This window comes from Lissotriton helveticus, chromosome 5_1 (genome assembly GCF_964261635.1).
Source record: "Lissotriton helveticus chromosome 5_1, aLisHel1.1, whole genome shotgun sequence".
Taxonomy (NCBI): domain Eukaryota; kingdom Metazoa; phylum Chordata; class Amphibia; order Caudata; family Salamandridae; genus Lissotriton; species Lissotriton helveticus.
The window spans coordinates 2,129,886,632-2,129,902,931 of NC_136065.1; the positions used below are offsets into that span (position 1 = coordinate 2,129,886,632).

General features: G+C 46.9%; 1 protein-coding gene across 2 annotated transcripts in view; it reads right to left on the reverse strand.

Annotated features, from left to right (window-relative positions):
• FUBP3 (far upstream element binding protein 3) overlaps positions 1-16,300 on the reverse strand; it is a 303,302-nt gene that overhangs the window by 160,598 nt on the left and 126,404 nt on the right. For both annotated transcript variants that reach the window (XM_078646216.1, XM_078646214.1), the window contains exons 11-12: positions 5,391-5,491; positions 4,797-4,938 (exon numbers count right to left, since the gene is read on the reverse strand). In XM_078646216.1, coding sequence (XP_078502342.1) covers positions 4,797-4,938; positions 5,391-5,491 — 243 coding nt within the window. The remainder of the gene's footprint in view (positions 1-4,796; positions 4,939-5,390; positions 5,492-16,300) is intronic.

Here is a 16,300-nt window from a genome sequence, read left to right on the forward strand (position 1 = left end):
TCACCAGTAGTGGTCGAGCAGGAGGCGACCTAGCAGACGTGCAGGCATGCAAGCACTCAAAACTAAGCAAAAGGACAAACGTCCACCGCGTACACGTGGTGAGTAACCACAAACTCCCCATCAGAAGGGTTCCTCGACGCTGATCAACTGCTCTGCGTCGTGAGTGGAAGGCGCCGGGAACACAAAGTCCCCTCTACGACGGGAGGCTCACCAAGGAGCGAGGCCTGGAACCAGACCCAGGCGTCAAGAGCCGGCAGTATTCTGCGGCTGTAACCCATGACGCCGACCGCACTACGACGTCACCATCACTAAGATAGTGACTGTCTCTACGACAACCAACACTCAGACGTCAAAATGTCACTAGGTGTCAAACACGGAGACGCCGAGCCATCCCTAACGGTGACGGCCGGACCCAACGGAAGAGGGCAGAGCCCAAGAGACCAATGCCCCAAAAGGAGCATCACTGCTCCAGGACGTCGAGCCTCACCGCTCCATGACATCGAGCCTCACCGCTCCATGACGTCGAGCATCACCGCTCCATGACGTCGAGCATCCCCGTTCCATGACGTCGAGCAACACTGCTCCATGACGTCGAGCATCACCGTTCCATGACGTCGAGCAACACTGCTCCATGACGTCGAGGCACCCCATGACGTCGGGGAACCCCATGACGCAAAGATACTCCATGACATAGAGACACCTCATGACGTCGACGGCGAGACACTCCATGACGCCGACGTCGAGACACTCCATGACGTCGACGGCGAGACACTCCATGACGTCGACGGCGAGACACTCCATGACGTCGACGGCGAGACACTCCATGACGTCGACGTCGAGACACTCCATGACGTCGACGTCGAGACACTCCATGACGTCGACGTCGACACACCTCATGACGTCGAGGCACTCCATGACGTCGAGGCACTCCATGACGTCGAGGCACTCCATGACGTCGAGGCACTCCATGACGTCGAGGCACTCCATGACGTCGAGGCACCTCATGACGTCGAGGCACCTCATGACGTCGAGGCACCTCATGACGTCGACGTCGAAGCACTCCATGACGTCGAAGCACTCCATGACGTCGAAGCACTCCATGACGTCGAAGCACTCCATGACGTCGAAGCACTCCATGACGTCGACGCCGAAGCACTCCATGACGTCGACGTCGAAGCACTCCATGACGTCGACGTCGAAGCACTCCATGACGTCGACGTCGAAGCACTCCATGACGTCGACGTCGAAGCACTCCATGACGTCGACGTCGAAGCACTCCATGACGTCGACGTCGAAGCACTCCATGACGTCGACGTCGAAGCACTCCATGAAGTCGACGTCGAAGCACTCCATGACGTCGAAGCACTCCATGACGTCCAGGCACTCCACGACGGCCCCAACGCCGACTGGAACCGCGTCATAGCTCAGACGTGCCCTTACTGGGGATAACCCCAGAGATTACAGCATGGGACTCGGTAGAGGACCTACCCTCACCTCACCCAGAGGCTGAAGATGCCTTCAAACTCCTCTGTTTGAAACCTGGAAGCCGAAGCCCCCTAGAAAAGAAGGTACAGAGAAGACAGGTGTCCAAAGACACAGGCAAGCACAGAGTACAAACCCTGTGAGCTTCAGCTTCGGCCTTCAGCTCAGCTGCAGACAAAGCACATGTCAGACTACAAAGAGTCTAAAGACAATAAGACTGCAGAAATTCTGCCAAAAAACCACAGCAGAATGCAGAGAAAGGCCAAAGACGTCGAGTGAAGCTACAAAAATCCAAAAATATCACAAAAATAGCATAGAAAAAGCTCAGAAAAGAAGAGCTAATGCTCCAGGGTCCTGCTAGCAGGAGCCGGAAAAAAGAACTGAAGGTGAAAGGGACCTGCACTGCATTCTGGGATACTGTGAGGCTTCTGGAAAGTTCTCTTAAAGGCACAGTATCCTGTTTTGAGCCACATAATGGCAGCCTATGGGGCTTGTCTGTCCACTCCTTCCTCTCTATCATTCCAGAGGGTTTTGCTGTTAAAAGCAAGGTTTTTCTCTGTGGAAAACCCTGGACAGGCTGTGCTGTTGTGGTTTTTGGTGGAAATTCCAGTTGAAGTATTGGACAGTGTAGCCTGTGGATATAGGCTGCATTATCTGTCTTTAAATTCTCTCTTAAGTGTCTATGCAGGTCTGCATGTTTTGACAGCTTAAGAGATTATTTTTGATTGCTCCGGGGTCCGCGCACATGGGCAGGACTATTCACTAGATTATGACTATACACAGAGATCCCCTACTACAGAACCTAGGCCTAACCAATGGACGAAGACCACAGTCATACAAAGAGAAAGGATACTGCACAGTCCTACCGCCTCCACAACCCATGCACACAACAATCAGAGCTAACCTAGGCCTAACCAATGGCCGAAGACCACAGTCATACAAAGAGAAAGCATAATGCACAGTCCTACCGCCTCCACAACCCATGCACACAACAATCAGAGATAACCTAGGTCTAACCAATGGACGAAGACCACAGTCATACAAAGAGAAAGCATAATGCACAGTCCTACTGCCTCCACAACCAACGCACTCACAATCAGAGCTAACGTAGGTCTAACCAATGGACGAAGACCACATTCATACAAAGAGAAAGGATACTGCACAGTCCTACCGCCTCCACAACCCATGCACACAACAATCAGAGCTAACCTAGGCCTTACCAATGGACGAAGACCACATTCATACAAAGAGAAAGCATAATGCAGTCCTACCGCCTCCACAACCCATGCACACAACAATCAGAGCTAAGGCCTAACCAATGGACTAAGACCACAGTCATACAAAGAGAAAGGATACTGCACAGTCCTACCGCCTCCACAACCAATGCACACACAATCAGAGCTAACCTAGGTCTAACCAATGGACGAAGACCACAGTCATACAAAGAGAAAGCATAATGCACAGTCCTACCGCCTCCACAACCCATGCATACAACAATCAGAGCTAATCTAGGCGTAACCAATGGACGAAGACCACATTCATACAAAGAGAAAGCATAATATAGTCCTACCGCCTCCACAACCCATGCACACAACAATCAGAGCTAATCTAGGCCTAGCCAATGGACGAAGACCACATTCATACAAAGAGAAAGGATACGGCACAGTCCTACCGCCTCCACAACCAATGCACACACAATCAGAGCTAACCTAGGTCTAACCAATGGACGAAGACCACAGTCATACAAAGAGAAAGCATAATGCACAGTCCTACCGCCTCCACAACTCATGCACACAGCAGAACAATCAGAGCTAACCTAGGCCAAACCAATGCGCTAAGAACGCATTCATACACAGGGAAACCATGCTGCACAGTCGCACTGCTTCTACGACACTTATAGTGGAGGGTGGGATGGAAGGGGTGGGGGGGGGGGTGGAGAGAAGAATCTAGAGAACCACTTATGAAAGGGGGTCAAAAATATGCACTGAATAAAGACAGGCATGTACTGGGCCTATCTAATCCCTCTGGATCACAGGTGATTAAGCCAGAAGAAGCAGCATTGCTGCACAAGTCACAGATCATCCCCCGTAAGAACCAAGGGAAGCCCAGTTATCCCCACCAGAAAAGAAGGGCGAGGAGACTCTACAACATGGAGTATACTTTTCTGGGCTACTCTTGGACGGCAGGCGAATAGGGTGGGGGGACAGCAGGTTCATGTGGTTACAGACAGCCAGACTACATTCAGTGTCCACATCTAAACAAGCACTAGTTACAGCAAGGAGAAGCATGATAAAGAAAGCATCAGGGTGACAAGGACCCACTGCTGTGACTGGAATGGTAGCAATTGGGACTTTAAGGTCAATCAGTTTAAGCATCAGCTTAAGGGTGCTTCACAGCGCCAATCGTGGAAACCCAGGGGTTAGGCCTCCACTAGCTACTGGTGGATATAGTCAGTGAAGCTGCCTCTTAGAAGGTGCTCTACAGTATCAATCTTGGAGCGCTGCAAGCTAAGCCACCACTATCTACTGGTAGATATAGTCAGCAAATGTGCCTGTTAGAAGGTGTTCTACAGTATCAATCCTAGAGCGCTGCATGCTAAGCCACCACTATCTACTGGTAGATATACTCCGCAAAGGGGCCTGTTAGAAGGTGTTCTACAGTATCAATCCTAGAGCGCTGCATGCTAAGCCACCACTATCTACTGGTAGATATACTCCGCAAAGGGGCCTGTTAGAAGGTGCTCTACAGAATCAATCCTAGAGCGCTGCAAGCCAAGCCAAAAGCTATCTACTTGTGGATATACTCCGCAAAGGGGCCTGCTAGAAAGTGCTCTACAGTGTCAATTTTGGAGCGCTGCAAGCCAGATAGTGGTGGATATACTCAGCGAAGGGGCCTGCTTAGAAGGTGCTCTACAGTATCAATTCTGGAGCGATCAAAGTTAAGCCACCAGCATACCCTTCTGAATATACTCAGCAGAGGTCCCAACTGGTGGAATAATGGTCTTAACAAGTCAACCCCAAAACATGATTATATGGCATGAGTCAGCTCTTTACTTCCTTTCTGAATTTCAAGTGCATTTGAATGTTTCTGATTTTTGCAGAGAATAATTTCCAAGTTTCCCTGCTTGTGCAGTAAAAAAAGAGAAACTTCTACTGGTGCACCTTTCACAAAGAATGGATATGAGATACCTTCTGAATACGGTCACACATTTTTCTTAGTCATACTAGACTTTCCTGAGTTGAACAGTGGCTCTTCGGAGTTAATAGAGTGTCCCAACTAGACAAATACACCCCTCTAATCCAGTGCACTCTTACCTTTGCCGATGACCAGGCCACATTTGTCAGCTGGCACGGAGTAAGTGATCTCCTGCATGCCACCTGGAGTACCAATACTCCAATCCATGCGGCTTCGGCCCCTCCCTCGAGCAGCAGCGAGGCTTCCAAAACCATCACGTTCCTGACAGTGGGGAAAAAGGGCAGGGAGAACTCAGGAACACACATGGCAAAGGGATTGATGCATAAAATTGCTTTAATCAGATCCTGAGTTACATTAGTTCTGAACACTGCTGGGTTGGAGGGGTGCGGGGGGGATCAAAGGCAAAGCTGAAGATTCCAGATGAGTCAGGATAAGTCCGGCTAGCGACAATACATTTAATCTCTCAACAAACCCAATACACCCTCAAGAAGGCATCTTCCTGCCTGATGTGGGTCACAGCATTATACAATGTGGCATTTGCCTAAATAGAACATCTCACACATTACCAAATTGTAATCCACCGAATGAATGTTGAGTGTCGGCGTAATCTGCCCACCATCTCCCCAAACTTCGACAAACAGTAAATCCTGAATCTCCCCACCCACAGAAACTTTCAGCTTTGCCCCAAATGTTTTTGGATTTGTGGGACTTACCTGTGCTGTTAGGATGAGCTCATTAATTATGTGTGCAGCGTGCTGACATCGATCTGGTAGTCCCATGACCTGTGCCACTCGCTCAGGACTGATGCCGTCATCTGGAGAACAAAAATGAAATGAGCCATCAAATTGTCAGACTTCCAGAAACACAGAGCAAGCAAATACTAATTCAAACAGAGCAAGCAAAAACTAATTCAAACAGAGCAAGCAAAGACTAATTCACCTCAGGCCAGCAGACTGCACAGAAGAGACTCACAACATACTCCTGCAGCACTGCACTGAGTGCAAGGTACTGGTGGTATTGATTCCAGGAGGGGAAGTTTTATGCCTGAACTCCTCCTGCATCACAGATTGGGTTACCAAATTGCTCCTGGCCACTGGGAAGCAACTTTAACGCCATGCGTGCGGCGCATTTTCCCGCTGAAGTTTTAAAAAACCCGCGGTTCATGACGAGCTCAGCTCGTCATGAGTGTACGAGAGGCGTACCTCATGACGAGCTGAGCTTGTCATGAGCTTCGAAGGGGTTAAAAGTACAAGTGTCTTCCTTTACAAATCATCGTATTGAGGGGGGTTTTTATCCAATTGGTTTGAAAGAACTCAACTAAGACTACAACTCCCAGAATGTAATGTTTGTTAGAGCTCAGAAGCAGAAAGGAAAGCTCTACTGATCTGAAGGTATCCTGTGACCACATCCATTTCCCCACACAGAGTACAGGAACAGCAGTCCTTGCTAAATGAAAAGGGAAAGAAAACGAAGCTCCACAAATGTCTGCCCAGCAGTCCTCACACAGTAACCATTTTTCCTCAGAGGTGTTGTAGGTTATTATCACATCAGCTGACTCAGATCTGGCTAGTGACCGCAGAAAGGTAAAACATTAGTAGAGGATCCATTTTTAGCTCTTAACCAAACAATAGTGACTATGACTAAGGTGCCTTATTTCCTCTTAGCCAACCTTTCTCTTCCGATATGAAGCGGTCAAGCTCGGATCCATGGTGACGTACAGGAATACACTGCCACTGGTAAATATGAAACTCAAACACATTTCCCTCCCCCATTTTCAGAATAGGGAGTAGGAAGGTGGTGAATGCAAGTGGGAGCGTCAAATGCTCAGAGAACAAACACAAACTTGGACAAAATGGGGTCGCCTTTAGACAGGAGTCTCATGAGCAGCAACAGCAATGAAATCTAGGGAAAAGGTCCCAAAGAGAAAGGGGGTTCCTGCTCACCTGAGGAAGTCTTCAGCACCCAGCCCAAAACTAGTCTGTCTCCCAAGTGAAGAGCAGAAGAACCACGCAGAGGAGCAGGTCCAGTGGACCAAAACAATGAGAACAGCCTGCACCTGGGGCTGTCAGGACTTCATATATCCCTCACCAACAAGAGAACCCCCTGCTCCACCACCTCAAGTCTTACCGCACTGAGGTTAGTACTAAATCAGAACTTACTCTTCCATCCATTACCCCACCCCAAAGCAATTCAAGAACTATAGCCCTTAATATCAGCAAAACAATGTGCCAAAGGAGCAGGGGAATATCAGTTAAAGAACGTCTCTATGTGGCTGGTAGAGAGAGTTATAGCCATCAAAAGTTATGATGACAATATTAGGCCCCCGGTAATCAATGGGACCTGTGGGTTGCCAACAGAATCTGGCCAGTTCCGTGATAGGGCCCCTCTTACAGTCTACTCGGCATCCAAAAGTGACAGTGATGTACACGTAACCCCAGACCGGCCAGTACAATACAAAGTAGTACAAAGCTGGCCATGCTAACCACAGGGTCATGCTGAGAACAAAACAACAAGTCACTTTGCTGTGGTAGCTCTTTCTGGTGTCTATATTAACAGTAGATTCCTCAGCGTGTGTATATTACTAAGATAGGAAAATGTAGGAATAACCGCTGCACTCCAAGGTAATACCAAAGCTTGGTGGTAACACAAAGTTAGAAATGTTTTAGGTACTCTGAGAGATCACCTTCTGGTTCCATAAGGTGCATGAGAACTAACAATGAATGGAAGTCTTACGAGGGTAAGAACTGTCTCAGAGTCCTCTGAGACAGTTCTTACCCTCGTAAGACTTCCATTCGTTATATTACTAAGATGCCAGACTAAATCCGGATATACATCTCAGCAATCCCCTTGCACACTGGTAGCTGGTGCGCTGCAGCTCGGAGTCTACTCCATCCCCACCCCTGAAATGGTGACAGAGCCATATATAGCCACCAACCCTGCACACGGACATCAATTTCTTTCATGACGCTGCCTGCGCCATCGGACGCAGAACCAATACAGATCAACGTGAACAGTGTGCAGACTCTAAATCTGAATCCTATTAGATGGAAAAATTAATCCATTTCACAGAACAGAGGGGAGGGTGGGCCAATGAGGAATCTGTGGTTAGACCGAGTAGCCACCAGACCGAGTGTTCCTGAAGGTAAATAACTTCTTATGAAGGATACCTGCAACCACAAATTATTCATCTTGTGAACAGAAACAAAGCAGTACCTCCCAAGGTAGAGGCGTCTGTGGAATGGCTGAGACCGGGAAGTCCTGCAGGACAAAACAGCAGTATCCCTCTCGACAGACCGGGAATCAAGACAGTAGAGCTTTGTGAACATGTGTGTTGACACGAACACAGCAGCCTGACAGATGTCTAATACAGGCACTTCACATGCCAAAGCTGGGGTGGCAGACATGGCACTGGTGTAAAAGGCCCTCAAAACTTCTGGGGATTGCTTCTTTAATAGTGTATAACAAGTGTTCACACAGAGCACCATCCATCTGGAGATGGATTTGTTCTGGAAGGCTTTTCTTTGCTCCTGCAAACCCCAGAAAGAGCTGATCATCCAGCCGGTATTTTATGAACGAGCAATATAGAACTTTCAGGATCTTTTGGGATCCAAGTGATGTGGCATCTTTCTTTTTGGATGGATAAGGTGGAACAAAGAACATTTGAAGTGACAGACTGTTCGACGTGAAACTGCATCACAACTTTTGGCAGAAATGCTGCCCTGGTTCTAAGTACCAGATTGTCTAGGAAGGAGGTATACTTCTCTGGACAGGGATTGCTACTCACTCATGCAACGTGCCTAAATTATTGCTATGAGGAAAACGGTCTTCAGAGTTAGGAAATACAGAGAGAAGGTCTGCTTCAGCTCAAATGTGGTGCACATTAAAAATATTGGGATCAAACTATGGTCCCACAGGGGCATCTCAAAGGATTTCGGTGGAAACGTGTTAGCCCCTTCAAGAAACGCATTACAACAGGTGATCTAAATAATGATGGTTGGTCAGGTAACTGTAGGAAGACTGAAAGGGACTAGTCTTTAACAGTAGCCACAGCAAGTCCTTCACACCACAACAACAATGTTTCGCAAATCAAATACATTATTCTTGAAACCGTGCAAAAAACAGAGGGGGTAGACAACAACAAACACCTCCTAAGGAGAGAGAACTTCTGGATCCAGAGACTGTCGACCCAAAAACCGATGGGGTTGAATGAAAGAATCGAACTGTCCTGTTATCTGTAAATATTTGCTCCATCGACCTTATCTTGTGATTATTGTGTCTGTTCACTTTTACACTGACATTGTTTACCAGCATTTTACCCTGTAATTCTCATTTAATCTCAGTTCTCATTTAATTTTAGTTCTCACACAATCACACACCAGCACCAATGCTAACCTCAGCCACCTCTAGCTTGATCACAGACCCGTGCATAATTTAAATAATTCACCTCCAGCTTTTTTCATAAACATGCCGTTTTTCCACACTGCTTATAGCCATGAATTTTTTAACTTTTTTCCAATCTATTAACCCGACAATTCCCCATGACCGCTCGAACTACACCGACTCGCATGATAGACTCCCTTAGTCTTTTTACCTTGTCTAACACGTGACGCGTCACGTGATCGGCATTTTTTCAAATATCTAAACGCGGCTAGAATCCCCTGTGCCGGCGTTCCTGGAGACGACCAAACGGACCGCAAATCCTCTTAACCTTACCGCAGGTTAGTCACAGATATTCGACAGAGTTCATCTCTGAGTGCTTCACTCTAGCACTTAATCAGCTCGCGCTGACCACATTTTTACCGTTTTTTTCAGAACCGACTAAACTTCTCTGAACAGGCATGTAAGTGACACGCCGCCCTCACATTTGCCCCTAACTACTCCCAAACACGTAGGACCTTTTGTACTACCTTAGAATTATGTTGTTTTTTCCCATTCATTCTTTGCCAACATGCACATTGTGTGATACTATTGACAATATGATTAAGTTTATGAATATGTTGGGTTGTTTATCTTTACATATAGTCATACGGACATAAGCCTCACTAATGGCCATTTATATTATTGTTTCAGTGTCAATTCCCTGATGAAGGGCATGATGTTAATGCCCGAAATGCATTGGACTCGTTCTAAAGACATTGCCTGAAATGAACATTGTTTATTAAATTTCATATGAAATCATTTTGAAAAATCGAAAACTAAAAATGCAATGAAATACAAAGACATTCAAAGATAAACCTACTGTATGGAAGTCTTTTTTTCACCTCAAAAGATAACAAATGTGTGTGCCTGCTAAGGGATGAAGCCAGAGACCCTCTAGCTTCACTTTCTAACGCTAGAGACAGAACAGACAGTACATCAGATACCTAGGCTTGTTAAGGCTGGAGGAGCAAGAAGCACACCAAGCGAAAACCTTTTCCAGATCCAGCTTGGCTGGGTGTGAAGGATAAATGCCTTAATGACAGCATCCTATGAAAAGGTAATTTATAGGATACAAGACCAAGAACAAATATTCCAGCAGGTGTGGACCCCCTTCCTTTGCGATTACTGAAATTTGAATTTGCTTTTCTTTCCCTCCCTATATATAGCTTTTTCCCTTCTCCTTTTTCCCCCTTTCCCTCCTTTTTTCCTCTTTCTTAATATATTACAGGTGTATATAATTTGTCACATACTGATTTATATTATATTGTTTTGTAACCTATGAAATTGCCTATCTTTGAACTCCAATAAGAAATTGTGACACAAAAAAAGCAGTCGACTGTCGCTGCTCAATCTTCATGCATGGAGTTGTAGGTTGTGCAGGCCTGGATGCAGCACTTTATCATGTTGCTGCTCCCAAAGAGAGATGCGGCCTAACAGCTATGGCAGTCGACAATGAAGCTGGGGAACCGGGTTTGAGTCTCGGCAGGGACGCTCAACATCCTGTGATTCAGAGCAAAATCACTTGATCTCCACGTGCCTAAGAAAATGAATGTGTCTGTAACACAACTGGTGCTAATGTAAAGCGCTCCGATACCTTCAGGTAGAGTTCACGCTATAAAAAAAATTCTGAAAATAAATATCCTCCAGAAGCAGCAGCTGGTTTGAGGGACAGATGCTCATTGCTAGAAGATCTGGGTACCACACTTTCCTGGGCCAGTCTGGGGACACCAAGATGACTTGGGCCTAGTCCTTCCCGATTTTCAAAACTTTGAACAGAAGAGATACAAGTGGGAAGTTTTACAGGAGTCCTGAGTTCCATTCCAGCCAGAAGGCGTCTGAGGGAGAACAATGCTGGGAACCCCAATGCACAAAAACTTGGACATTGCACATTTTCTGCAGGGACCAAAAGATCAAACCAGGGTTCTTCCCATTGCTGGAAGTTGACCTGCACCAACTCTGAATGTAATAGCAATTCATGAGCAGCTAGGTAATGCTGGCTGAGTTAGTCCACCCTGGCGTTTAAAGATCACGATGTATGACCAGAAAAAAGCCCAGATGACTCGGCCAGTACCAGAGATGTAAAGTCTCCTGGCATAGGGCCCACACCAATATCCTTGTTGCAGTACCACATAGCAGTAGTTTTGTCCGCGAAGACCTGCACCCGTTGCCCCTGGATGGACAGGAGCAAAGCTTTTAGTGTCATGCGAATCACACGCAAATCTAGCAGATCGGTCTTTGGCAGAGACTCTGTTCAGGATCAGAGTCCACTGAACTCCACCATTCCCAGGTGACCTCCCCAACCCAGCAACGATGCATCAGTCACAACAGTCAGCTCGGGGTAGGGTACATAGAGGTCTGCTTCTCCAACTGCAGTCTAGAACCCCCCTCTGCAGATCTTTTGCAGTCTACCCCAACACCTGGATGGAATCTAACAGGTTCCCTTAGTGCTGTGTCCACAGGCTTCAGACCCCCACTACAGAGCCTGCATGTGCCACTGGGTGTGGTCCAGTAGCGAGATGTAGAATGCCAAGAATTCTAAGAGTCACTCTTACAGAGACCCAGGTCAAAAGCTGAAACATGAGAATCCTAGCCTGAATGTCGTGGACTCATTCAGGTGGAGGAAAGGCTCAAAATTGCACCACATCCACAATGGGTCAGATGAAGGGGACCCTCTGCGAAGGAGTCAAGTGTGACTTCAGCATATTGATTGAAAACCCCAAAGAGGTCAACAGGTTTGCCACAAATAACCACAACTTAGGCGTGCATGCCTTATAAAGCCAAGTGTCAAGGTATGTGGAGGCTGATATTCTCAACGTCCGAAGAGGTGCAGCGAGCACTACATCACTTTTGTGAACATTCTAGGGGCCCCAGTGAGGCCAAAGGGGATCAGAGAAAACTGAAAATGCTTGTATCCCACTTGGATCCACAGGTAACATCTGAGACTGCAGGATAGGGATGTAGAAATAAGCACCCAGCAAATCCAACACTAGGGGTCACCAACACGGCTGGAGAGTGGCTCTATACATCACCTATTAGAGAAGACTGTGGACACAATCTGGAGTGAGGGTTCTTGTCCTAAGAGGGGTCTCCTCCCTTGAACAAGGCATACCCAGTGTCCGTTACCTCCACCACACCACATCCGGGAACGTTTTTTGAACTACATCTTCCCTTTTGTTTTGAGACGTACTCTTAGTGAGTTTACTGTCTGGATAGCTCCCTTTGTAGAATGGACAAATGGTCATCTGGAAGCTGATGTGGTGTAGGTGGGACATGAGGTGTGGACAGGAAAGGAAGCGCATATCCATTCAAGCTGATGTGGTGTAGGTGGGACATGAGGTGTGGACAGGAAAGGAAGCGCATATCCATTCTGGACAATTTTAAAAAGCAGTCCGCTACCTCAAAAAGATGAAATGTGTTGCTCAGGAGGAAGGCCTTGGTGTTTCCTATGCTGGATGTCCAATTCTGAAACCTTGAAAAGGGCAATAGTATTAGGGATATGGCTGCACTGGCGTTGGAAGGTAAAGGAGTATGCTATGACTCAGTTTTCTTTGAAGCGCTTTAAGTTTGTCTCTGAAGAGGCAGGTGACAATCTGCATGGTCATGACTGGAGAAGCACTTGGATCTCATCTAGGCACGGTGGTACTGACTGCTCTACCAAAACAACTGGGGGCGCCCAGCCCAGTTAGGACTTATTTTGCATCCTCTTTTCTGATCGGAGACAAATTGGTGGTAAACTCCTCTCGGAACGCAGTTGAGATTTCGCTCACCCTGTCCGATAATGCAGGTTAGTAACTTCTTAAGAGGCAACTTTATCGAAATGATATAGGACTAGGCTCACATCTTCCCAAAGTCCTTATCTGTTTGGACTCCAAATCTGCGGGCACAGTAGGAAAAGAGTTGGGGTTCAAACGGCTAGTGAAAAATTGCACAAGACTCATGATGCAGGTAGAGGAAAGATGGGTCGCCTGGCGTAGGTCTGTGATGTCTCACAAATTGCTTATTCACAGGCAGGTACGTTCGAGGTTTCGCTCAGTTGGTCAATATGGTATCTGTTCTGGCCTTAATGAATGGACGGAGTGGCTCTAAAGGGTGCAGGACTTCTGGAAGAACATTAGTTTTGACCTCTATTGAAGCAGTTGGAGGTTGAGGACTTCAACAGTCCTTCTGATGTCCACAGCAAAAGATGCCGACACCCTCAGTGGAAGGGGCAAGAGGAGAGTTCTGTCCAGTGTCGGAAAGTCTCCAATCCACTGGTTAGAAATAGTCACCCTAATCATCACAATCATGTGGTTCTGGATCTCAAAACGGTTGGTAGCTGCAATACCCCATTAACCCTAAATGGGGCTGCATGGCGGTCAGCAGTAGAAGTGGGAACAACTTTGGTGGAAGTGGATTGTTTCAGACTCTAAAAAGACCATCTTTTCATCCACTGGCGTTTGTGCAATTGCCGATGCACAGAAACTGGCGAAAATCTGTGTTGGTTGAGGGGGCAAGACTGGCATCGGCCCCCAAGTTGGGGAAGTCCCCCGTATCAGGGTAAAGAGGCACAGTCTGGTATGCAGCTGCCAGCAACTGTCTGACTGGAGTCCTCCCTAGAGTCTATAAGCGTAGGTAGGGTGCTAAATATGCGCAACATAGATCCTTTGAAGACCTAGACAGGTTATAGCACTGCTGAAGGACACAGGAATTTGGAATGGATCAGGACGCGCGGAGGGATGGGCTCTGCAACAGGGGAAGGAGAGTACGGTTTATTCTTTGTGCTTTTTCTTGCACTGATTTACCCAGCGATGTAGAGTCAGAAGAGGACCTCTCCAGTGAATGGCATCGAGAGTGAGAATGTGTCTGCCTTCAACTTCGAGCGAGAATAGCTGCACAACTCCACCAACCGGTGCACAAGGGAATTGCAGACGAATCCCTCCAGGTCCAGTCTGGCACCTGGAGATATTCACAAAGCGAGACATCTGTGGTTAGAAGTATTCATCAGAAAAAGGGTTCAAAGCACCAATGAAGAGCAAGGGGTCCTGACAAGTAGGTTGAAACCACAAACACCTATTTATCTCGCACATGGGGGTGCTGCAAACCTCATTAGATTTTTCAGCATGAGTCAGCCTTATGAATGGGGTGGAGGAGATACAAACTGAAGTGTCCAACTAGGAGGCAGTACTCAAGCTACGTGGTAAACAAGACGCTCATGGGCTAGGAATAACCCATACTGTAACGTATACCATACAGTCTTCCAAGTGTATGTATAGAAATGCTGTGTTTTCTAGCAGGCTCCTCAGGGGTAGTATAGAGGAGGGATAAGGTTAGAAGCACTACACCTATGGACCTGTCCTGATAAATGCCAATGACTCCGACAGTGCACACGTTAAAGACAAACTTAACAGGTAGACCTTAAGCTAAGCTTAACAGATTCAGAGGGGTTTATTTTTGTTCTTTTTTTAATCTTATAAGTGTAGCAAATTGGCTCCAACCATTTAATCCGCCTGAATTTCTTGAATTCGGACTACCTGGTAATGCGACTCACTGAAGCCACCCAAAAAAATTGAGTCTCATTAAGTAAATTCTGTGAAAATGAACTTGTCCACCTTCTACACACAATCATGTGAGGGCTCACGTGTGCAGGATGTGAGTGAGTCTACTGACTTGCGCAACTCGGTATCTCACACAGGAAGGTTTTTTAGAGAAGAGACTGTTCAAGGATTGGTGCTAGCCTGGGGTAAGCCTTACGAGTCGACATTCATATTGCGGACCTGGAGTTCTTATTGTATGCCTGATGTGCGACTGCATTACACATCAAATATAGGCAAAATCTGCACCAAAGTTCAATTCCCCCTCACCCTGAGGGCGAGGCAGCCATGGACACTCCAGGGTGGTCTACCTCAGGGCGATGGATGTAGGTGGCGGGCACATCCCGCTCAAAGCCTCCCGTCCACCGCCAGTATGAGCACCGAAGGAGCTTTACCCTGCTTAACACCATTCCTTGGTGCCACAGCGAGGGAAGTCAGCTGGGCAGGAGTGGGCTCGTCCTACTGCCCCAAACACACTGGCAGAACCTGGGTGCGCAGTGGGCACAGGCACCTAACATGTAAAAATCAAAACCAGGCACGATACGCAAATAAAAAAATAAAAAAAAGTATTTCAGCACAGTGGCAAAACCACTCATCTAATTGGCTCTCTGTAGGAGCACAGGACAGCCTCAAAAGTTCCTGCTGAAAATTTGCTTATTTGCCTTTCTGTGATGTACCACGAAGGACGGGGGCACCAACGAAGATTTCCAGCAGTCCCCATCAGAAGAACTTTGGGAACCTGGGTCCAAGTCTCCCAGGGGATTGAATTCCTGACCCCGGGAGAGTACTCAGGTTTGCAAATTATCCTGGCGCTCCTAAGCCCCTGAGTGTGGGTAACCCTGTTGGATGGTCCTAATGCTGCAGTGGCAGCATAGTAAAAGTAGAATTAAAACTATAGGACACGTTTTTAAATCCAATGCGATGACAATGAGGATGGTTGGCACAACATGGTTTTACAGTATAATGAACAGTATTGTTGGTACTGTAACCACTGCTTCCAGTGATGCTGCAACCGTGGATTATAGCATGGTCTCTGCTTTTACTAATGTGGCGAGAACCTGACAAAACCTGTAGGCATGCTGTCTTGGAAAGGACACCCCTCATATTAAGTTAGTGTCTTGGCATATGAGTAGCGGTACTGTAATTAACGTTTGTGGCTTGCTGGTGTCCCACCTGCTCTGTGGGTGTCAGACATTTCCACCTACCCGACTGTAGACATAATTAATGCATAACATCTAGATGTGTGGATGTAATAAATGCTTTCTTTTTTAAAAGAAAAAGCACTGGCTGGTCAATAATTTGAGTGTTGAGAGGTTTTCTAGCTCACTCGACCGCCTCCGAGTAGGACTTTGGCTGCTCTGAGTCTCTGGGGTAGAATCAAGTGCTACCTTAAAATAAAGCTACAGGCAATATTGCTTATGAAGGACTCCTATCCTTCACAACTAATCATCCAATTTATTACAATAAGGAAAAGAAGTTTCAACCATACCCACACACAATTTTGAATTAGGACTCACTGAGACCTTACAGAACAGTGAGTGATGAACAGGTCACCTGTTTACTCTATTGGCATAGCAACATCCAATGACCGGTGGACACAACACTACAAAACATCACAAATAAGAGTTCCTTAC